General features: G+C 43.1%; 1 protein-coding gene across 1 annotated transcript; it reads left to right on the top strand.

Moving 5' to 3' along the window:
- The first annotated feature begins 6,990 nt into the window (after nt 1–6,990).
- Nucleotides 6,991–8,092, top strand: LOC123092089 (LOB domain-containing protein 12). The gene is made up of 2 exons (XM_044513774.1): nt 6,991–7,299; nt 7,395–8,092. The coding sequence occupies exons 1-2, from the start codon at nt 7,144–7,146 to the stop codon at nt 7,806–7,808; spliced, it is 570 nt and encodes a 189-aa protein (XP_044369709.1). The 5' UTR covers nt 6,991–7,143; the 3' UTR covers nt 7,809–8,092.
- The last annotated feature ends 17,230 nt before the right edge of the window (nt 8,093–25,322 follow it).

Raw genomic sequence — 25,322 nt, 5'->3', positions numbered from 1 at the left:
CTGGTTCTTCTGGCCCGAATCCGCCGCCCCTCTGCATGGTGCTGTGCCCCAGGGGGTGGCCCGCTGCGGACTCTGGCGGCTCTTGGTGGGGGCCTGTCACGCTTCGTGCCTCGTGGTGCGTCGGGGGCGCCGGCCCGTCGCCCCGTTGGCGCTGCTGCTGGTCGGGGCGCCGGATTTGTGTTTGGTTAGGCTGGAGATGGCATCCTTCCCCCTCCCCCTCTTGGATCTGCTCGCGCTCTTCCTTAGTCTCAGGTTGCCAACCCTACCCTCACCTGCTTCGCGTGCCACCGTCCTGGCCACTTCCAATCTCGCTGCCAAAATCCCCCCTTTTGCCTCATCTGCAGAGAAGATGGTCACCTCACTGTTGATTGTCAGAATCGATCCAGACCAACTGCCTTCGTCCATTATGGTCTCGGTCTCCCTGGATGCTCTTTTTTTGCCTTAGATCGTGAGGTCCCTGCTGTTGCTCCTACCCCATCGCTCTCCAACTCCGGTATCATATCTGTCCAGTCCAAGCACATCACCCCTCAGATCCTTCTTGAGGAGCTTCGGCTTTGGGACGATGGGGGTGGGATTGGCAAGTTCGCTAGTTATCGGATTTTGAGTTTGCTGCGACTTTCCCCTCCCAGGAAAGCCTTCGGATGATATCCTCCTGCACTAGCTTTACGTTCCCTCTCAACCAACTGGTCATCTCTGTTGATGATGTTCCTCCTGTCCTCCGCTCCACGGCTTTCCTCATGGTATTCGGTGTTCTTATCGGCAAGCCAATTGAGGTTGATCAAGACTCCTTGGCGATCCCGGGTCTGATGTGCCTGCGGGTGTGGTGTGTGGATCCTCTCTGTATCCGTAGCTTCATCGATGTCTTCCCCTCGGCCGGAGGCTTCCGGCTTAGGGTTCGGGTTGAGGGAGGGTCCGGTTTTGCCTCCACCTCCTCCCCCGCAACCTGCATCCGGTAATGATGAGAAGAGCAAGGACAAAGATGGCTTCCAGGATGACTCTCTGCACGGCAATGAACACCGCTTTACCCAGTCGAAGTGGGATGGGCTTTCTCCTGAAGATCAGGACATGCTTAAGGAGAACGCCCCGGCTGGTGCGGGGTCCAAAGATTCGCTGCCTGCTTCTGACGGGGGGGAGGGGGGGGGGCTGCGGCTTCTGGAGGGGTGAAGGGTACACCATTTTCGGCGGTGTGCTCTAACCTACCAGCTCGCCCTGCCTCTCCTTCTCTCTCGGGCATCGAAGATTTGCCCCTGGCCGGTCCCCTGGCCTCGAAAAAGAAGAAGAAGTCGTCTGTCAAAAAGTTCTCCGCTCACAGCAGGGCGTCTGGTGAGTCCAGGCAGTTTGCGGCTGGGCTATGCCGTAGGGTGGATGCTGACTTGGGTGCCGCCTCGGGCCCGTCTTCTGCTGCGGCTTCCCCCTGTCGTGCTCATCCCGCGCCGTTGCGCTCGCCTGCATCAACTGCCCGCAAGAGTGGCCGCGTCTCCAACAGTGGCGAGTGTGTTGCTGATTGGGCGGCACAGCACGCTGCGGCCAGGGATCTGCCTTATTCAGGTTCGCGCCCAAGCTCCCCTCCTCCCGGTCCTCCTATTCTTTCTCCTGTTCGTTTAGTGCTTCATTCTCAGTCCGATGATCATCTTCTACGTATTTTAGAGGATGTAGGTATTACTTGTGATCCTAGTTTCAGTACTCCCTCTTCCTTGCTTGATATTATTAGGGCAAATGAAATCGCGCAGGTTGACAAAAAGACAAGGAGGCTTGGCTGGGATCTTCTACCCCACTGGTTGTGGCCGGTGGGGGTGTGGAGGGATCTGATAGGGTTCAGGTCCCCTCAGCTGTGCCTAAGCGTGGGGCTAGTAAACGATCTAAATCCTGCGTGGCTCCTAGCAGGTCAAGCCTTCGCATGAAGAACCTTTCTCTTAGATGAAGGCCTTATTCTGGAACATTAGGGGTTTCGGCGCTAGGGGGCGCCAGGACCAGCTCAAAGATTTGGTCCGCTCTAAAAATATCAATATAATTGGTCTTGTTGAAACTCTGAAACCTTCCTTCTCCCCAAATGAGCTATCCGCTGTCTCTGGGATTGATAGGTATGATTGGAACTTTGTGGCCTTTTCCGGGAATTCGGGTGGTATCCTTCTTGGCACAAAGAGAGATATGTTTGATTTTGTTGCTTTTGATCATGGGATTTTCTGGGCTAGTACGGTGGTATCTCATCGCTCCCTCAACACTTTATTAGAAATCATGGTGGTTTATGGTCCGACTGACCATTCTCTTTCTTATATTTTTCTGGATGAACTGGGTAATAAAATAGAATCCTGTGAACTTCCTTTACTTATTGGGGGAGATTTTAATTTGCTGCGTTCACCTACGGACAAGAGCTCTTCTAACTTCTTGTGGACGCTTGCCGATGCTTTTAATGCTTTCATTCAGGACACAACGATTCGTGAAATCCCAAGGGCCGGGGCCCGTTTTACTTGGACGAATTGCCAAACTTCTCCCATTCAATCTGTCCTTGATCGAGTTTTCTTTTGTTCTAGGTGGGACACATTGTTTCCCCATGCAGTCCTCAGAGCCCTATCCATAGTGGGCTCTGATCACTCCCCCCTGATTCTTGATGATGGTACTCATTAGGTCTCCTTCCCTCCGTTTCAGTTCGATGCATCCTAGCTCCTGGTGGAGGGTTTTGTTAACTTGATAGCGCAAAAGATCTCTACTTTCCTCTCTTCTAACCGTCGTTCCTTTGGCCTGATGGACGATTGGCATTAGTTCTCCTACTTTCTTCGTAGATTCCTTCATGGCTGGTCTAAGAACCACTTTGCCAAGTCAAGGCGTGACAAAGTTCGGCTGACTGCCCAAATGGGTTCCCTTGATGCTCGTGCGGAAGGCCCGGGCCTTTCCCCCGCCGAGTGGTAGATTCGGTATAGCTTAGAAGAGGCCCTTTTGGTTCTCCACCGTCAGGAGGAAGTGTATTGGAGGCAAAGAGGCACTATTAATGGGACTTTAACAAGTGACTCTCCCACGTCGTACTTCTTTGCAATTGCGAATGGTAGGCGTCGTCGATGTTTGATCGATAGTCTTCTTATCAATGGCGTCAGGGTCTCTGACTAGTCTGAGATTATGCGACATGTGGTTCATTTTTTCTCCTCTCTTCTCTCCGCTAAACCTGAGGTGGGTTTTAGGCTGGCTAGTGCTTTTTGGTCCTCACACGAACAGATATCAAATGATGAGAACGAGGGCTTGCTGATTCCCCTATCTGAAGATGAGATCTTTGATACGATTCATTCTGCCAACTCGAATGCGGCTTCTGGGCCTGATGGCTTCTCCATTCCCTTCTTTAGGCAGTTCTGGCCTCAGTTAAAGGGCCTCATACAGGCGATTATCCAAGGTTTTTGGCTGGGAACTATTGACATTTCTAGGCTGAATTACGCCGTGCTCACTCTTATTCCTAAATTCAAAGGGGAAGACTTGGTTTCCCAATTTAGGCCTATTTCCTTGATCGCGAAGCTTCTGCTAAAGCTTTGGCTACTAGGCTCTCTCCGATCGCTCGCCGTGCCATTAGTCCTTTCCAATCTGCGTTCATAAAGGGTAGATTTATTCTAGATGGCGTGCAGTGTTTGCATGAGATTGTCCATGATTTGCGAATCAAGGGTACTAAAGCGGTGGTTCTCAAGCTAGACTTCGAGAAAGCTTATGATTTAGTGAGGTGGAATTTCCTTCGTCAAGTCCTCCTTGCTAAGGGTTTCGATGGTGCGGTGGTTCACCGTCTTATGCAGCTGGTCACGGGAGGACATACAGCTATGTCGATCAATGGGCGGATTAGTATTTTTTTGCTAATGGCAAGGGCCTTAGGCAAGGAGACCCGGCTTCCCCCCTTCTCTCCAATTTTGCAGCGGATGCTCTCTCTCATATCCTGTCTCGGGCAGCTCTTGCTGGCCACATCACTCCTGTCAGTTCTCACCTTATCCCTAATGGCATCACTCATCTTCAATATGCGGATGACACCATTATTATGGTTGAACTTAATGAGGCTAGTCCTACGCATTTGAAATTCCTGCTTCTCTGCTTTGAAGCGCTGCCGGGTCTTAAAATCAACTTTTCAAAGAGCAAAGTCATTGTTACCGGGGTTACCGACTCAAAGGCTCAAAGAGTTGCGCATCTTCGAAACTGCTCTCTTGGGTCCTTCCCCTTCAAATATCTGGGCCTTCTGATCTCCCCCCATAAGCTATTGGCTAAGGACTTTGCCCCGACAGTTACCAAGGTAGGGAATGGGGTTTTACCGTGGAGAGGACGTTATAATACCCAGTCGGGCAAGGTTGCCCTCACCAATGCTTGTTTGTCTTCTCTCCCAATGTTCCTAATGGGCTTCTATCTCCTGTCTGGAGGGATTCACGCGGGCTTTGACAAGCGCAGGGGTGCTTTCTACTGGAATTCTTCCGACAACAAGCGCAAATATAGGATGATGAAATGGAAATTAATTTGTAGGCCTAAGAACATGGGGGGCTTAGGGATCATCAATACGGCGGTTATGAACAAATGCCTCATGATAAAGTGGTGGTGGAAAATAATGTTCCTCGAGGAGCGCCCCTCTAGCTATCTTTTCTCAAGGCTAAATACTTCCCGGCCTCGAGCCCCATGTTTGCTTCTTCTTCGGGTGGCTCATAGTTTTGGCTTAAAGTTCGCCTGATTTTTCAGTCTTTGGTCAAGTTTGTAGTTAGGAATGGTAAGTCCACTCGTTTCTGGTTAGATTGGTGGGTCGGGGACTCCACTCTCGCGGTGGCTTTTCCGGCTTTATTTTCTTATTGTTCTGATCCGAAGATCTCTATCTTTGAGCTCTCGGTTAACAATTGGGACCTAGCCTTCCTTCAATCCCTTTCTCCTGTGGAGTTGGATGACTGACATCGTCTTACTGCCTGCTTCCCCTTGCTCTCGGAGGAAGATGACTCGGTTGTCTGGCCTCATTCTTCTTCTGGTCGGTTTTCGGTTAAGTCTGCGTACGCCAAACTTATCTCAGGCTCCCATACGTTGAAATTCAAGGGTATTTGGAAGGCTCGTATCCCTCCTAAGACAAAATTTTCATGTGGCAAGCTCTCCGTTGAAAGCTCCCTGCGGCTGACCAAATTCGAAAAAGGAACGGCCCGGGCTCTGATAGATGCGCTTTATGTGGGGCCATTGAAAACACCGAGCATATATTCTTTCACTGCTCTTTGGCCAAATTTCTTTGGAGCTGCATTTGACATTGGCTTCACATTAATTGGAACCCCTCGTCCTTCGAGGACTTGCGACGCTGTGTTAATGCTTTATCCGAACGGTCTAAGAGGGTGTTCTGGGTTGGTTGGGCAGCGATCTGTTGGTCGCTGTGAACTACTAGGAACAAGTTTACTATTTAGCATATCTTTCCGGCTAATCCTGTGAGCTGCTTATTTAAAGTTAATGTCTTCTTGCAGCAGTAGAGATTATTGACTAAGGAAGTGGACCTCGAGGCTTTTTGACGATATGTTATCTAAGATGCGGTCTACGGCTTCATCCCTGCCGCGGCGATTCAGGATGATGGGTTAGTCTCCTGCCCTTTTGGTTTCGGTGCTGGCCTGTGTGCCATGATTGATTGGGTTGCCATGTATTCGTACTTGTTAGCTGTTGCTATGTTACTGTGTTGATCTGGTGATTGTGGTGTGACTCTGCCTGGTGGCTTCATTTATAAAGTTGGGCATATGCCTTTCCTCTAAAAAGAACCGAATTAATTAGAATCAATCGTCCTCTGTATGACATAAGTTTGCCCTTCCAGCAACTAAGTTTTTTCTCAAATCGATCTTCAATGCACTTCCACTCTTTGTTAGAAAGCTTGCGATGGTGGATCTCTTGTGGCCTTCATAAAAGTTACTAGAACACTTAAAAGTTATATATAACTGGATTTTTTTTTGCGTGTGCACAAATGAAAATATTTTTGGATAAGCTTTTGTAGGTTCGCACATGGTGTCATAGCTGCATATATGAATTGTTTCATATTTCTAGAGGATTTTTTTTAAGAAAGAGAATCCCCCGACTTCTATAACTAGATGATGTACACAACCATAAGTGATGAGTATGGGCACATCGATGCCGGATCCAACTTGGGAATACTAGATTAAGGATTTTCATTCATGAGGACGTGCTCTTCATGAAAACCAAACGGTTTTGCCTTGCTGAGCTGTACAAAGTCGGATAGTTAATTCTTATTGTCAAAAAGAAGACGGTCATGGATTGGAGCCACAGCAGATGAAGGAAAAACATGGCCTCGAGACAAGGGAATTCCGGAAGATTCTTGCCTCAGCAACTAGGTGCACCGTTGGCTTTACGCGACGAAGGAGTAAGCTTCACACTGCTGGATGGATTCTTTGCTTCAGGTCCACGATCTCATCTGCTCACGTACGTACGTCGCTTGTATCCCTGATCGACAGTAAACATATATACTACTAGTATATAGTATATCAAATTGCCTAAGCCACGTCCTGTACACACTGCACCGTTGGTTCATTTTAGGCCTTCTCAATGTCGTACACGTTACTTACATGTATATATGCTATATATACAGCCTACAACACGAGTAAATCCGGCCGTCACATGCACGCACGTAAATATGGTAATCACCCGAGCGACATGACATTCTGACAGAATTAATTGCGTGGTTTGCGTTGTCCTGGCTAAGATTCCTTATTGGTAATTAACGGTGACTTTGATGCCCTCGTGTCCAATGGAAGCATCACCCTCTGCCACACTTCGCCTCCGTGAAAAATTATGTCTGCGCTGTCTAGATTAATTAAGCTACCCTTTACCCTTTACTTTCCAGCTACTAGGTCAGAGGCAGGGCATCTCTGGAGAACCTAGCCAACAGCGCTGTACTAATTACCCTTGTCTCTCTCGGGCGTGGAGTCTCTCTCAACAGCACACACATGCGTCGTCGTCGTCGACCGATATAAATAACCGCTCGCTTCGCACACTCCGGTCGCCATCGATCTCCTTGTTGCTGAACTCGCTTCTCTAGCTCTAAGCCTCTAGCTGCCCAAGCTGGCAGGCCCAAGTGCTCTAGCTCCGCCTAACAGAAACTACACTAGAGATCTCCGGCCGGCCGCCGGCGGCGCTGATACACTGCAGGCACATACAACGGTCGCGTTCATGGCCGGCGGGTCGCCGTGCGCGTCGTGCAAGCTGCTCCGGCGGCGGTGCACCAAGGACTGCATCTTCGCCCCCTTCTTCCCAGCCGACGACCCCCACAAGTTCGCCATCGTCCACAAGGTCTTCGGCGCCAGCAACGTCAGCAAGATGCTCCTGGTACGTATACATACTCCTACGTAGCTAGATGATATTTCATGCAATGACGCGCGGAGACACGCAGATGCTAACATATGAGATGCCATTACTTGCAGGAGCTGCCGGTGCAGCAGCGCGGGGACGCGGTGAGCAGCCTGGTGTACGAGGCGAACGCGCGGGTGCGAGACCCGGTGTACGGCTGCGTGGGGGCCATCTCTTTCCTGCAGAACCAGGTGTCGCAGCTGCAGATGCAGCTCGCCGTCGCGCAGGCCGAGATCCTGTGCATCCAGATGCAGCAGCGAGACGGCTGCCAGTCCAAGGACGACGCAGGACGAAGCGACGGCCACAGCCTGGCGGCCATGCAGCAGATGGTCGTCGACGACACCGCAGCAGCAGAGGCTTTCCTGATGCAGAACGGCGGCGGCGGCTTCCCGCCGCAGCTGATGAGCAGCTACGGCGGCGCGCCGGCCTCCAACGTGCATCACTACGGGCAGCAGGACCACCTCAAGAGGGAGTCCCTGTGGACGTAGCTGGCTAGTCAAAGTCAACTTGTGTAGAACTTAGCTTGTCGCTAGCTATGCACGTGTAGGGGTTTAGGTTAATTGCGTTATGATGACTCGGCTTCTCTTCTTTTACATTTTGAACTCTCTCTCTCCGCCTCTCCCTGCTGGTGTTGTTGTCTTGTAGGTGTTTGATCCAGAATTAGTACAAGATCCATGCTTTTGTGATCATTGTCATGTTCTTATATCTAAAAAAAAGGCTCACGCCCTGTTTGATAGATAAAACAACGATCATATAATCCAAAGCATACAATTCTGACACCGCAACACACATCCGAGGTAGGATACAACAATGCATAAGAACAGCTATGACATCACCCCAACCCATTCCAAGCCCGTAACGACCGCTTGAAGATGTCGGAGTTCTCTACTGTGACAAAGGTGTCATGAAGAGACGATGCTACGCCCGACGAGCTGTGGACTCCAAGACATCACCTTCATAAAAGAAACAACACTGGAGCACCACCATTGCCCGATTCAAAAAAGATTAAGGTTTTTGCCCTGAACACCGCAACACTCATAGGGATCATTACTGATGGGGAACGAAGCATGAAAATAAAAAAATCCTACAAAACACCCAAGATCCAATCTAGGAGATGCATAGCTACGGGAGAAAAGTGTGTTCACATACCCTTTTAGACCGAAAGCGTTAGCGTCGTAACGTGGTTGATGTAGTCGTACTCTTCACTATCCAATCACGATCCAATCCGATCTAGCGTCAAACGGACGGCACCTCCGACATTACATGTGTTTAGCTCGATGGTGTCCTCTCCTTCTTGATCCAGCAAGCGAGGGAGAGGTGGTAGATGAGATCTGAACCAACACGACGACGTGGTGGTGGTGGCAGTGGAATTCCGGCAGGGCTTCGCCAAGCGCATACCGGTGAAATGTGGGAGGTGTTGGGAGAGGTAATGGGCAAGGGTCGAAGGTTGGTTGCCCCCAACGCCTCCCCACCTTTATATAGATGTGGAAGCAGCTGGTAGCTTGCCATCCAAGTCCCTATGGTCGTTGGCCAAGGTGGGAGGAAGGAAATCCCTCCTTTCCTTCCCACTGATCGCTATCCCCCCTTTTTAGGGATCCTGACCTTATCCTTCGGGATATGATACTATTCCTTTTAATGGGGGATCTTGGTGCGCCTAGACTAGGGGTGTGGGGGCCTCTCCCCACTACCCACGTTCATGTGGGTCTCCCTGCAGGTGGACCCCACTTTGGAACCTTCTAGAACCTTCCCGGTACAATACGAAAAATCCTGAGCATTTTTCGGAACCCCGATAGCAACTTTCCATATATGAATCTTTATCTCCGAACCATTCTGGAGCTCCTCTTGACGTCCTGGATCCCATCTGGGACTCCGAACAACCTTCTGACTTTCCACTATTGATATCTTAATACTACCCTAGCGCTATCGAATGTTAAGCGTGCGGCCCTATGTGTTCGGAACATGCAAACATGACCGAGACTCCTCTCAGGTCAATAACCAATAGGGGGTCCTAGATGCCGTACTGATTCCTACATATTCGATGAAGATATTTATCGGTTGAACCAGGATGTCAAGGATTCAGTCAATCTCGTATGCAATTCCCTTTGTTTGGCAGTATGTTACTTGTCCGAGATTCGATCGTCGGTATCTCCATACCAAGTTCAATCTCGTTACTGACAATTCTCTTTACTTGTTTCATAATACTAGATTCCGTGACTAAACTCATTAGTCACACGAAGCTTCTTATGATGTTGTATTACCGAGAGGGCCAAGAGATATCTCTCCATCACATGGAGCGACAAATCCTAGTCTCGATCCATGCAACCCAACAGACACCTTTGGAGATACATGTAGGGCACCTTTATGATCACCTAGTTATGAAGTGACGTTTGATAGCACACAAGGCATTCTTCCGGTATCTAGGAGTGGCATGATCTGATGGTCTAGGGAACTGATACTTGACATGAAGAAAGCTATAGCAACTAACTAAACTATCTGATGCTAAGCTTACGGTTGGGTCTGTTCATCACATCATTCTCCTAATGATGTGATCCCGTTATCAAATGACAACTCATGCCTATGGTTAGGAAACCATAACCATCTTTGATCAACGAGCTAGTCTAGTAGAGGCTTACTAGGGACACAATGGAGTTTATGTATTCACACATGTATTTAAGTTTTCGGTCAATACAATTCTAGCATGAATAATAAACATTTATGATGAACAGGAAATATGATAATAACCATTTTATTATTGCCTCTAGGGCATATTTACAACAGTCTCCCATATGCACTAGAGTCAATAATCTAGTTCATATCACCATGTGATTAACACCCAATGAGTTATGGGGTTTGATCATGTTTTGGTTGTGAGAGAGGTTTTAGTCAAGGGGTCTACAACATTCAGATCCGTGTGTACTTTGCAAATCTCTATGTCATCCTGTAGATGTTGCTACCGCCCTTCACTTGGAGCTGTGCCAAATGACTGCTTCACTATATGTATCCCATTTGCGACTTAGAGTCATCCGGATCGGTTTCAAAGCTTGCATTCATGTAACCCTTTATGACGAAATCTTTATTACCTCCATAACTGAGAAAAAATTCCTTAGTCCTCTTTAGGAACCTAAGGATAATTTTGACCGTTGTCCAGTGATCCACTCCTAGATCACTCTTGTACCCCCTTGCCAGACTCATGGAACGACACACATCAGGTATAGTGCATAGCATGGCATACATTATAGAGCCTATGGCCGAGGCATAGGGAATGACCTTCGTCCTTTTTCTTTCTTCGGCCATGGTCGAGCTTTGAGTCTTACTCAATTTCACACCCTATAATACATGCAAGAACTCCTTCCTTGACTGATCCATTTTGAACTCCTTCAAAATCTTGTGAAGGTATGTGCTCTGTGAAAGTCTTATTTGGCGTCTTCATCTATCTCTATAGATCTTAATGCCTAATACGCAAGCAGCTTTACCCAGGTCTTCCTTTGAATAACTCCTTTCAAACAACCCTTTATGCTTTCCAAAAATTCTATATCATTTCCAATCAACAATATGTCATCCACATATACTTATCAGAAATGCTATAGAGCTCCCACTCACTTTCTTGTACATACAAGCTTCTCCGTAAGTTTGTATAAAACCAAAAGCTTTGATCACCTCATCAAAGCGTATATTCCAACTCTGACATGCATGCACCAGTCCATAGATGGACCGCTGGAGCTTGCATAACTTGTTAGCATCCTTAGATCGACAAAACCTTCTGATTGTATCATATAAAACTCTTCCTTAAGTAACCCATTAAGGAACGTTATTTTGACGTCCATCTACCAGATTTCATAATCATAGTATGTGGCAATTGCTAACATAATTCTAACAGACTTAAGCATCGCTACGGGTATGAAAGTCTCATCGTAGTCAACTCCTTGAATTTGTCAAAAACCTTTCGCGACAAGTCGAGCTTTATAGACGGTGACATTACCATCATCGTCTGTCTTCTTCTTAAAGATCCATTTATTTTCAGTGGCTTGTCGGTCAATGGGAAAGTCCACCAAAGTCCATACTTTGTTTGTTCTCATACATGGATCCTATCTCAGATTTCATGGCCTCAAGCCATTGTCGGAATCCAGGCTCATCATTGATTCTTCATAGTTCGTAGGTTCACCGTTGTCTAACAACTTGACTTCCGGGATGGGATTCTGTACCACTCTAGTGTGGAACTGCTACATCTTGAGCTTGCGTTGGTTTTCCTTAAAGAGGAAACGGTGATCCAGCAATAGTAGAGTAAGTATTTTCTTCAGTTTTTGAGAACCAAGGTATCAATCCAGTAGGAGGCTCCTCAAAAGTCCCATGGACCTACACAAACAAACAAAGAACTCACAACCAACACAATTAAGGGGTTGTCAATCCCTTCACGGCCACTTGCGAAAGTGAGATCTAATAGAGATAGTATGATAAGATAAATATATTTTTGGTATTTTATAATATAGATGCAAAAAGTAAAGATGCAAATAAAAGTAGATTGAAAGCTAATATGATAAAAGATAGACCCTGGGGCCATAGGTTTCACTAGTGGCTTCTCTCAAGATAGCATAAGTATTACGGTGGGTGAACAAATTACTGTCGAGCAATTGATAGAAAAACGAATAATTATGAGATTATTTAGGCATGATCATGTATATCGGCACGTCCGTGACAAGTAGACCGACTCCTGCCTGCATCTACTACTATTACTCCACACATCGACCGCTATCCAGCATGCATCTAGAGTATTAAGTTCATAAGAACAGAGTAACACATTAAGAAAGATGACATGATGTAGAGGGATAAACTCAAGCAATATGATATAAAACCCATCTTTTTATCCTTGATGGCAACAATACAATACGTGCCTTGTAACCCTTTCTGTCACTGGGTAAGGACACCACAAGATTGAACCCAAAGCTGAGCACTTCTCCCATGGCAAGAAAGATCAATCTAGTAGGCCAAACCAAACTGATAATTCGAAGAGACTTGCAAAGATAACTCAATCATACATAAAAGAATTCAGAGAAGATTCAAATATTTCTCATAGATAAACTTGATCATAAACCCACAATTCATCGGATCTCGACAAACACACCGCAAAAAGAGTTTACATCGAATACATCTCCACAAGAGAGGGGGAGAACATTGTATTGAGATCCAAAAAGAGAGAAGAAGCCATCTAGCTAATAACTATGGATCCGAAGGTCTGTGGTAAACTACTCAAAACTCATCGGAGGGGCTATGGTGTTGATGTGGAAGCCCTCCGTGGTCGATTCCCCCTCCGGCGGAACGCTGGCGAAGGCTCCAAGATGGGATCTCGCGGATACAGAAGGTTACGGCGGTGGAATTAGGTTTTTTTCGTTGGCTCCCTGGATGTTTTCGGGGTACATAGGTATATATAGGAGGAAGAAGTACGTCGGTGGCTGCTCGTGGGGCCCAGGAGACAGGGCGCGCCCAGGAGGGGTGGGCGCGCCCTCCTATCTTCTGGCCGCCTTGATTGCTTCTTGACTTGAACTCCAAGTCCTCTGGACCACGTTTGTTCCAAAAATCACGCTCCCGAAGGTTTCATTCCGTTTGGACTCCGTTTGATATTCCTTTTCTTCGAAATACTGAAATAGGCAAAAAAAAACAGCAATACGGGGTGGGCCTCCGGTTAGTAGGTTAGTCCCAAAAACCATATAAATATGTAAAATAAAGCCCATAAACATCCAAAAGGGGTAGTATAATAGCATGTAACAATATAAAATTATAGATACGTTGGAGACGTATCAAGCATCCCCAAGCTTAATTCCTGTTCGTCCTCGAGTAGGTAAATGACAAAAACAGAATTTTGATGTGGAATGCTACCTAGCATAATTCTCAATGTAATTTTCTTTATTGTGGCATGAATGTTCAGATCCAAATGATTCAAAATAAAAGTTCATATTGATAAAAGAAATAGTAATACTTCAAGTATACTAATCAAAGCAATCATGTCTTCTCAAAATAACATGTCTAACGAAAGTTCATCCCTACAAAATCATATAGTTAGGCTATGCTTCATTTTCGTCACACACAGATGTTCCCAAATTCTACACCCCCGATGACAAGCCAAGCAATTGTTTCATACTTAAATAATCTCAAACTTTTTCAACCTTCACGCAATACATGAGCGTGAGCCATGGATATAGCACTATGGGTGGAATAGAATATGATAATGGGGATTGTGTGGAGAAGACTAAAAGGAGAAAGTCTCACATTGACGAGGATAATCATGGAGATGCCCATCAATTGATGTCAACATGAGGAGTAGGGATTGCCATGCAACGAATGCACTAGAGCTATAATTGAATGCTCAACAAAAGAAAACTAGTGGGTGTGCATCCAACTTGCTTGCTCATGAAGACCTAGGGCATTTGAGGAAGCCCATCGTAGGAATATACAAGCCAAGTTCTATAATGAAAAATTCCCACTAGTATATGAAAGTGACAACATATGAGACTCACTATATGAAAAACATGGTGCTACTTTGAAGCACAATATATGAGACTCACTACATGAAGAACATGGTGCTACTTTGAAGCACAAGTGTGGAAAAAGAGATAGTAACATTGCCCCTTTTTATTTATTTTCTTTTTTCCTTTTTCTTTTTTCCTTTTTCTTTTTTTCTTTTTCTTTTTTTCTTTTCTTTCTTTTATTTTTTTTCTAGGCCTTTTTTTCTTTTGGCCTTTCTTTTTTTTCTTTTTTTTCTTTTCGGGAAATGCTCTAATAATGATGATCATCACACTTTCATTGATTACAACACATGAATTACAACTCGAAACTAGAACAAGATATGATTCTATATGAATGCCTCCGGCGGTGTACCGGGATGGTGCAATGAATCAAGAGTGACATGTATGAAAAATTATGCATGGTGGCTTTGCCACAAATACGATGTCAACTACATGATCATGCAATGGCAATATGACAAAAGTAATGTATGTCATGATGATGATGAACAGAACGGTGGAAAGTTGCATGGCAATATATCTCGGAATGGTTATGGAAATGCCATAATAGGTAGGTATGGCGTCTATTTTGAGGAAGATATAAGGAGGTTTATGTGTGATAGAGCGTATCATATCACGGGGTTTGGATGCACCGGCGAAGTTTGCACCAACTCTCAAGGTGAGAAAGGGCAATGCACGGTACCGAAGAGGCTAGCAATGGTGGAAAGGTAAAAGTGCGTATAATCCCTGGACTCAACATTAGTCATAAGAACTCATATACTTATTGCAAAAATTTAGAGATCATCAAAAATCAAGCACTACGCGCATGCTCCTAGAGGGATAGATTGGTAGGAAAAGACCATCGCTTGTCCCCGACCGCCACTCATAAGGATGCACAAGCCAGGTACACTTCATGTTTCAAATTTGTTACACAACTTTAACCATACGTGCATCCTACGGGACTTGCTAACTTCAACGCAAGCATTCTTTAAATTCATAATCACCCAACTATCATGACTTTAATATCACTACCTCCGTATCTAAAAACAATTATCAAGTATCAAATTGATCATAGCATCCAATTCACTTCCTATGATAGTTTTTATTATACCCAACTTGGATGCCTACAATTCTAGGGCCAATTTATAACCATAGCAAATACCATGCTGTTCTAAGAGACTCTCAAAATAATATAAATGAAGCATGAGAGACTAGCAATTTCTACAAAATTAAGCCACCTCCGTGCTCTAAAAGATATAACTGAAGCACTAGAGCAAAAACTATCAAGCTCAAAAGATATAAGTGAAGCACATAGAGTATTCTAATAAATTCAATAAAGTAGGCTTCTCCCAAAAGGTGTGTACAGCAAGGATGATTGTGGTAAAGTAAAAATCAAGCAAAGACTAATATAATACACGACGCTCCAAGCAAAACACATATTATGTGGCGAATAAAAATATAGCTCGAAGTAAAGTTACCAATGAACGAAGACGAAAGAGGGGATGCCTTCCCGGGGCATCCCCAAGCTTAGGCTTTTGGCTATTCTTGAATATCTTGGGGTGCCATGGGCATCCCCAAGCTTAGGATTTTGCCACTTCTTATTCCATAGTCCATCAAAGCTTTACCCAAAACTTGAAAACTTCACAACACAAAACTCAACAGGAAATCTTATAAGCTCCGTTAGTGAAAGAAAACAAGACCACCACATAAGGTACTGTAATGAACTCATTCTTTATTTATTTTGGTGTTAAACCTACTATATTCGAAGTTCTCTATGGTTCATACCACTTAATACTAGCCATAGATGCATCAAAATAAGCAAACAACACACGAAAAACAGAATCTGTCAAAAACAGAACAGTCTGTAGCAATCTGTAACTAAGGAAAACTTCTGGAACTCTAAAAATCCTACAAAAATAGGAAGTCCTGGACAATTTGTCTATTGATCAGCAAAAAGAATCAACGCAAAAGCACGTTTCTATGATTTAACAAAACTAATTTCGTGCGCGCAAAGTTTTTGTTTTTCAGCAGAACCAAATTAACTATCACCATAGGTTATCCTATAGGTTCTACTTGGCACAAACACTGATTAAAACATAAAAACACATATAAATAGAAGGTAGATGCAAAATTTATTACTAAACAGAAAAAAACAAAAAATACAAATAAAATTGGGTTGCCTCCCAACTAGCGATATCGTTTAACGCCCCTAGCTAGGCATAAAAGCGAAGATAGATCTAAGTAGTGCCATCTTTGGCACTCAATTCCTCAATAGAGCACTTATGATCTTTAATTCTAATCTTTATAGTAGGTTCCCACTCATCATTAAGTTTTCTAGGTATAGAAACTTCCAAATTAAGTTTTTCATCATAAGATTGCATCAAGGCATCAACGATATATTTGGTAAAAGCTTTATTTTGACTATAAGCATGATGAGAATTAACAACAGATTGCAACAAGGAAATACAACCCTCTAAAGAACAATTATAATAATCAAATTCCTTGAAATCCGAGATAGTGGGTTCAATACTATTTAAAGTCATGACCTCTCCAATCCCACTTTTACCAAATTTAGCATCAAGATCTGAAAACTCCGAATTCTTGGGACGCCTTCTAAATAAAGTTGAATCATCTCCAGTCCCATTATTATCAAGATTCATATTGCAAAACAAAGATCTAATAGGAGACACATCAATAACTTTAAGATCTTCATCATTATTTTCATTGAAACTAGAAGAACACGCCTTTATAAAGCAATCTTTCTTAGCACGCAATCTAGCGGTTCTTTCCTTGCACTCATCAATGGAAATTCTCATTGCTTTGAGATACTCATTGATATCATGCTTATGAGGAGTAGATCTAAGTTTAAGAGAATCAACATCAAGCGAAAGTCTGTCAACGTTCCTAGCCAAATCATTAACTTTGAGCAATTTTTCTTCAAGAAAAGCATTAAAATTCTTTTGAGAGATCATAAATTATTTCACACTATTCTCAAAATAAGAGGTAAAATTACCATAAGAATTATTGTAGGAATTTCCATAATTATTAGAGGAATTACTAGGGAAGTTTCCTCTATAAGCATTGTTTCCAAAACTATTCCTACCAACAAAATTCACATCCATAGATTCATTATTATTCTCAATCAAAGTAGACAAAGGCATATCATTGGGATCAAGAGGAGTATTTTTTAGTAGCAAACAACTTCATAAGTTCATCCATTTTTCCACTCAAAACATTGATTTCTTCTATAGCATGCACTTTTTTACTAGAAGATCTTTCGGTGTGCCATTGAGAATAATTAGCCATAATATTATCAAGAAGTTTTGTAGAATCTCCTAACGTGATTTCCATAAACGTGCCTCACGCGGCCGAATCTAAAAAATTTCTAGAAGCAAAGTTCAAAGCGGCATAAAATTTTTGTATGATCATCCATAAATTCAAACCATGAGTAGGGCAATTGCGAATCATCAATTTCATTCTTTACCAAGATTGGGAAACATGCTCATGATCAAGTTGTTTAAAATTCATAATATCATTCCTAAGAGTAATAATCTTAGCGGGAGGGAAATACCTAGAGATAAAAGCATCTTTGCACTTGTTCCAAGAATCAATACTATTTTTAGGCAAAGACAAAAACCAAACTTTAGCACGATATCTAAGCGAAAACGGAAATAACTTCAATTTAACAATATCATTATCCATATCTTTCTTCTTTTGCATATCACACAAATCAACAAAGTTATTTAGATGAGTAGCGGCGAATTGATCTTTCATAACAAGATTCAGCAAAACAGTATTGATTTCACAAGACTCAACATCATTAAGAGGAGCAATCGGAGTAATAAGGAAATCATTATTATTGGTATTGCAGAAATCACACAATTTGGTATTATCTTGCGCCATGGCAACAAGTAATCCAACACACAAGCAAATAGAAAAAGGCAAGCGAAAATGAGAGGAGAAGATTGGGAAAGAGAGGGCAAATAAAATGGCAAGGGTGAAGTGGGGGATAGGAAAACAAGAGGCAAATGGCAAATAATGTAAATGCGAGGGAGATGAGTTTGTGATGGGTACTTGGTATGTCTTGACTTGAGCGAAGACCTTCCCGACAACGGCGCCAGAAGTCCTTCTTGCTACGTCTTGAGCTTGCCTTGGTTTTCCATGAAGAGGAAAGGTGATGCAGCAATAGTAGCTTAAGTATTTCCCTCAGTTTTTGAGAACAAAGGTATCAATCTAGTAGGAGGCTCCTCAAAAGTCCCACGCACCTACACAAACAAACAAAGAACTCGCAACCAATGCAATAAAGGGGTTGTCGATCCCTTCACGGCCACTTGCAAAAGTGAGATCTGATAGAGATAGTATGATAAGATAAATATATTTTTGGTATTTTACAATATAGATGCAAAAAGTAAAGATGCAAATAAAAGTAGATTGAAAGCTAATATGATAAAAGATAGACCCAGGGGCCATAGGTTTCACTAGTGGCTTATCTCAAGATAGCATAAGTATTACGGTGGGTGAACAAATTACTGTCGAGCAATTGATAGAAAAGCGAATAATTATGAGATTATCTAGGCATGATCATGTATATAGGCATCATGTCCATGACAAGTAGACCGACTCCTGCTTGCATCTACTACTATTACTCCACACATCGACCGCTATCCAGCATGCATCTAGAGTATTAAGTTCGTAAGAACAGAGTAACGCATTAAGAAAGATGACATGATGTAGAGGGATAAACTCAAGCAATATGATATAAACCCCATCTTTTTATCCTTGATGGCAACAATACAATACGTGCCTTGCAACCCTTTCTGTCACTGGGTAAGGACACCGCAAGATTGAACCCAAAGCTAAGCACTTCTCCCCTGGCAAGAAAGATCAATCTAGTAGGCCAAACCAAACTGATAATTCGAAGAGACTTGCAAAGACAACTCAATCATACATAAAAGAATTCAGAGAAGATTCAAATATTTCTCATAGATAAACTTGATCATAAACCCACAATTCATCGGATCTCGACAAACACACCGCAAACAGAGTTTATATCGAATAGATCTCCACAAGAGAGGGGGAGAACATTGTATTGAGATCCAAAAAGAGAGAAGAAGCCATCTAGCTAATAACTATGGATCCAAAGGTCTGTGGTAAACTACTCACAACTCATCGAAGGGGCTATGGTGTTGATGTAGAAGCCCTCCATGGTCGATTCCCCCTCCGGCGGAACACCGGCGAAGGCTCCAAGATGGGATCTCGCGGATACAGAAGGTTACGGCGGTGGAATTAGGTTTTTTCGTTGGCTCGTTGGATGTTTTCGAGGTACGTAGGTATATATAGGAGGAAGAAGTACGTCGGTGGCCGCTCGTGGGGCCCAGGAGACAGGGGGCGCGCCCAGGAGGGGTGGGCGCGCCCTCTTATCTCCTGGCCACCTTGATTGCTTCTTGACTTGCACTCCAAGTCCTTTGGATCATGTTCGTTCCAAAAATCACGCTCCTGAAGGCTTCATTCTGTTTGGACTCCGTTTGATATTCCTTTTCTTCGAAATACTGAAATAGGCAAAAAAATAGCAATACGGGGTGGGCCTCCGGTTAGTAGTTAGTCCCAAAAATGATATAAATATGTAAAATAAAGCCCATAAACATCCAAAAGGGGTAATATAATAGCATGGAACAATCAAAAATTATAGATATGTTGGAGACGTATCAGGAACGTGTCCTGGTCGACCTACGAAGTTCAGTAGTAACTTGATCCAAAATTTCATGATCATCATTAGCTTCCTCTCCGGTTGGTGTAGGCATCACAGGAACCGCTTTTTGCGATGTGCGACACTCCAGTTCGAGAGAAGGTACAGTTACCTCATCAAGTTCTACTTTTCTCCCACTCACTTCTTTCGAGAGAAACTCCTTCTCTAGAAAGGACCCATTTTTAGCAACACATATCTTGCCCTCGGATCTATAATAGAAGGTATACCCAATGGTTTCTTTAGGGTATCCTATGAAGACGCACTTCTCCGCTTTCAGTTCAAGCTTATCAGGCTGAAGCCTCTTGACATAAGCATCACATCCCCAAACTTTAAGAAACGACAGTTTGGGTTTCTTGCCAAACCATAATTCATACGATGTCGTCTCAACGGACTTAGGCGGTGCCCTATTTAAAGTGAATGTGGTTGTCTGCAATGCATAACCCCAAAATGATAGTGGCAAATTGGTAAGAGACATCATAGAACACACCATATCTAATAAAGTACGATTACGATGTTCGGACACACCAATACGCTATGGTGTTCTAGGTGGTATGAGTTGTGAAACAATTCCACATTGTCTTAATTCAGTGCCAAACTCATAACTCAAATATTCACCTCCATGATTAGATCGTAGAAACTTTAGTTTCTTGTTACGATGATTCTCCACTTCACTCTGAAATTTGTTGAACTTTTCAAATATTTTAGACTAGTGTTTAATTATGTAAATATACCCATATCTACTCAAATCATCTATGAAGGTAAGAAAATAACGATATCCACCACGTGCTTCAACACTCATCGAACCATATACATCGGTATGTATTATTTCCAATAAGTCACTAGCCCGCTCCATTGTACCAAAAAATGGGGTTTTAGTCATCTTGCCCATAAGGGATGGTTCACATTATCAAATGATTCATAATCAAGTGATTTTAAAAGTCTATCAACATGGAGTTTCTTCATGCGCTTTACACCAATATGACCTAAGCGACACTACCCTAAGTATGTGGTACTATCATCATTAACTTTGCATCTTTGGCATCAATATTATGAATATGTTTATCACTATGATCGATATTCAACAAAAATAAACCATTCACAAGGGGTGCATGACCATAAAATATATTATCCATGTAAATAGAACAACCATTATTTTCTGACTTAATGAATAACCGTCTCGCAATAAACAAGATCCAGATATAATGTTCATGGTTAACGTAGGCACCAAATAACAATTATTTAGGTTCATAACTAATCCTGAAGGTAAATGTAGAGGGAGCATGCCGACAGCGACCACATCAACCTTGGAACCATTTCCAACATGCATCGTCACTTCGTCCTTGCTACTTCTTGAGCTTGTGTTGGTTTTTCCCTCGAAGAGAAAAGGGTGATGCAGCAAAGTAGAGATAAGTATTTCCCTCAATTTACTAACCAAGATATCAATCCAGTAGGAGACAACGCACAAATCACCAATACCTACACAAATAATCAAACAACTTGCACCCAACGCGATAAAGGGGTTGTCAATCCCTTCACGGTCACTTGCAAAAGTGAGATCTAATGGAGATAGATAAACAAAATATAAAATATTTTTGGGTTTTTTTGGTTTATAGATCGGAAAGTAAAAGATTGCAAAATAGTAGATCGGAAACTAATATGATGGAAAATAGACCCGGGGGCCACAGGTTTCACTGGAGGCTTCTCTCATCATAGCAAATAATACGGTGGGTGAACAAATTACTGTCGAGCAATTGATAGAAAAGCGCAAAGTTATGACGATATCTAAAGCAATGATTATGAAATATAGGCATCACTTCCGTGTCAAGTAGACCGAAACGATTCTGCATCTACTACTATTACTCTACACATCAACCGACTCCTGGCTGCATCTAGAGTATTAAGTTGATGAAGAACAGAGTAACGCATTAAGTAAGATGAAATGATGTAGAGGAATAAACTCAAGCAATATGATGTAAACCCCATCTTTTTATCCTCGATGGCAACAATACAATACGTGCCTTGCTGCCCCTACTGTCACTGGGAAAGGACACTGCAAGATTGAACCCAAAGCTAAGCACTTCTCTCTTTGCAAGAAAAACCAATCTAGTTGGCCAAACTAAACCAATAGTTCGAAGAGAATTACAATGATATCAAATCATGCATATAAGAATTCAGAGAAGATTCAAATAATATTCATAGATAAGCTGATCATAAATACACAATTCATCGGATCTCGACAAACACACCGCAAAAGAAGATTAGATCGGATAGATCTCCAAGAACATCGAGGAGAACATGGTATTAAGAATAAAGAGAGAGAAGAAGCCATCTAGCTACTAGCTATGGACCCATAGGTCTGACGTAAACTAATTGTGCTTCATCAAAAGGGCAATAGAGTTGATGTAGAAGCCCTCCGTGATCAAATCCCCCTTCGGCAGGGAGCCGAAAAAGGCCCCTAGATGGGATCTCACGGGAATAGAAGGTTGCGGCGGTGGAAAAGTGTTTTAGTGGATGCCTCTGGTGGTTTGGGGATATATGTGAATATATAGGACAAAGAAGTAGGTCGGTGGAGTCACGTGGGGCCCACGAGGTAGGGGCGCGCCCTACCCCTTGGGTGCACCCTCCCCCTTGTGGCCACCTCGTGGCTCTTCTGACTTGATCTCCAAGTCTCTTGGGTGTCTTCTGGTCCAAGAAAAATTATCGCGAAGGTTTTATTCCGTTTGGACTCCGATTGGTATTCCTTTTCTACGAAGCTCAAAAACGAGGAAAAACAGAAATTGACACTGGGCTCTAGGTTAATAGGTTAGTCCCAAAAATAATATAAAATAGCATATTAATGCTTATAAAACATCCAAAACAGATAATATAATAGCATGGAACAATCAAAAAATATAGATACGTTGGAGACGTATCAAGCATCCCCAAGCTTAATTCCTGCTCTTCCTTGAGTAGGTAAATGATAAAAACAGAATTTGTGATGTGGAATGCTACTTAACATATTTATCCATGTAATTTTTCTTTATTGTGGCATGAATGTTCAGATCCATAAAAGTCAAAACAAAAGTTTAATATTGACATAAAAACAATAATACTTCAAGCATACTAACAAGGAAATTATGTCTTCTCAAAATAACATGGCCAAAGAAAGTTATCCCTAAAAAATCATATAGCCTGGCTATGCTCAATCTTCATCACAAAAAATATTCAAATCATATGCACAACCCCGATGACAAGCCAAGCAATTGTTTCATACTTGGTGTTCTCAAACTTTTTCAACTTTCACACAATACATGAGCGTGAGTCATGGACATAGCACTATAGATGGAATAGAATACGGTGGTTGTGGGGAAGACAAAAAGAGGGAGATAGTCTCACATCAACTAGGCGTATCAATGGGCTATGGAGATGCCCATCAATAGATATCAATGTGAGTGAGTAGGGATTGCCATTCAACAGATGCACTAGAGCTATAAGTTTATGAAAGCTCAAAAAGAAACTAAGTGGGTGTGCATCCAACTTGCTTGCTGATGAAGACCTAGGGCGATTTGAGGAAACCCATCGTTGGAATATACAAGCCAAGTTCTATAATGAAAAATTCCCACTAGTATATGAAAGTGAAAAAATAGCAGACTCTCTATCATGAAGCTCATGGTGCTACTTTGAAGCACAAGTGTGGAAAGAGGATAGTAACATTGCCCCTTCTCTCTTTTTGTCTCATTTTTCTTTCTCTTTTTTTTGTTTGTCTTCTTTGGCCACTCCTTTTTTTATTTCCCCACATTGGACAATGCTCTAGTAATGATGACCATCACACTTCTATTTACTTACAACTCAAGAATTACAACTCGATAATTAGAACAAAATATGACTATATGAATGCCTCAAGAGTGACATGTATGAAAGAATTATGAAAGGTGTCTTTGCCACAAATACAATGTCAATTACATGGTCATGCAAAGCAATATGACAATGATGAAGCGTGTCATAATAAACGGAATGGTGGAAAGTTGCATGGCAATATATCTCGAAATGGCTATGGAAATGCTACAATAGGTAGGTATGGTGGTTGTTTTGAGAAAGGTATATGGTGGGTGTATGGTACCGATGAAAGTTGCGCAGTACTAGAGAGGCTAGCAATGGTGGAAGGGTGAGTGTGTGTATAATCTATGGACTCAACATTAGTCATAAAGAACTCACATACTTATTGCGAAAATCTTTTAGTCATCGAAACAAAGTACTACGTGCATGTGAAAGTGCAACTATCCCTGGGTGGTTTTGGTAATTCCTAACAACATATAGCTCATTGAGCTAATGCTATTTCCAGATAAATATTTTAGGAAAGCTCAATGTTTGGCATGGCATGGATGAGAAACGTGAACCCATCAAAATGCTAAGGACAAAAGGATTGGCTCAATCTCAAAGCACAAGACTCTACATTTTTCATTTTAGTGATCCAAGATCACATTGAGTCCATAGGAAAAGCCAATACTGTAAAGAGGGGGTGAGGTGTTTCTTAATGAGTTTCTTGCTCAAAGTGCTTAGTGATATGCTCCAAAAACCCTCAACTACTTTCTCACATCCACATATGTCGCAAACCAAAAGTCAAACTCGGCCCCACCGAAACTTTCTATCCGGCGCCACTGAGTCCAGTTGACATAGCCACTGCCAGAAACCCTAGTCTTTTCGGTCTCACCGATAGGGATCTCGGTCTCACCGAGATGGGATTGTAATCTTTCTGTTTCCCTTCGTAATGTTTCAATCAAACCGAGATGAGCGATTGGTTCCAACGAGATTGCAATGCAAACTCTTTTTTTCCCTTTCATAACTTTTCGGTCCAACCGAGATGAGCGAATCAATCCCACCAAGTTTGCCTGGCCAACTCTCTGTTTGTCTATTACCAAAATCGGTCTCACCGAGTTTGTGTAATTGGTCTCACCAAGATTACGCTATCCCTAACCCTAACGATATCGGCCCCACCGAGTTGACATGTCGGTCCCACCGAAATGCCTAACAGTCACATGATGAACTAAATTGGTCTGATCGAGTTTCACGATTCGGTCCCACCGAGTTTGGTAAATTGTGTGTAATGGTTAGATTTTGTGTGGAGGCTATATATACCCCTCCACCCACTCTTCATTCGTGGAGAGAGCCATCAGAACATGCCTACATTTCGAACATACATTTTCTGAGAGAGAACCACCTACACTTGTGTTGAGGTCAAGATATTCCATTGCTACCACATAAATCTTGATCTCTAGCCTTCCCCAAGTTGCTTTCCACTCAAATCTTCTTTCCACCAAATCCAAATCCTGTGAGAGAGAGTTGAGTGTTGGGGAGACTATCATTTGAACCACAAGAGCAAGGAGTTCATCATCAACACACCATCTATTACCTTTTGGAGAGTGGTGTCTCCTAGATTGGTTAGGTGTCACTTGGGAGCCTCCGTCAAGATTGTGGAGTGAACCAAGGAGTTTGTAAGGGCAAGGAGATTGCCTACTTCGTGAAGATCTACCCGAGTGAGGCAAGTCCTTCGTGGGCGACGACCATGGTGGGATAGACAAGGTTGCTTCTTTGTGGACCCTTCGTGGGTGGAGCCCTCCGTGGCCTCGCGCAACCGTTACCCTTCGTGGGTTGAAGTCTCCATCAACGTGGATGTACGATAGCACCACCTATTGGAACCACGGATAAAAAATCTCCATGTCAACATTGTGTTTTCTTCCTCAAACTCCTCCACTTACCTTCATATGCAATTGTTTTACAATACG

This window comes from Triticum aestivum, chromosome 1B (genome assembly GCF_018294505.1).
Source record: "Triticum aestivum cultivar Chinese Spring chromosome 1B, IWGSC CS RefSeq v2.1, whole genome shotgun sequence".
NCBI lineage: Eukaryota > Viridiplantae > Streptophyta > Magnoliopsida > Poales > Poaceae > Triticum > Triticum aestivum.
The sequence above is the reverse complement of the archived record's forward strand: the minus strand, read 5'-3'. Positions and strand labels throughout refer to the sequence as shown.

Coding starts and splice junctions, on each gene's coding strand:
- LOC123092089 (XM_044513774.1), top strand. CDS start 7,144: ATGGCCGGCGGGTCGCCGTGCGCGTCGTGCAAGCTGCTCCGGCGGCGG. Junction 7,300..7,394: donor ACGTCAGCAAGATGCTCCTG/GTACGTATACAT, acceptor CATTACTTGCAG/GAGCTGCCGGTGCAGCAGCG.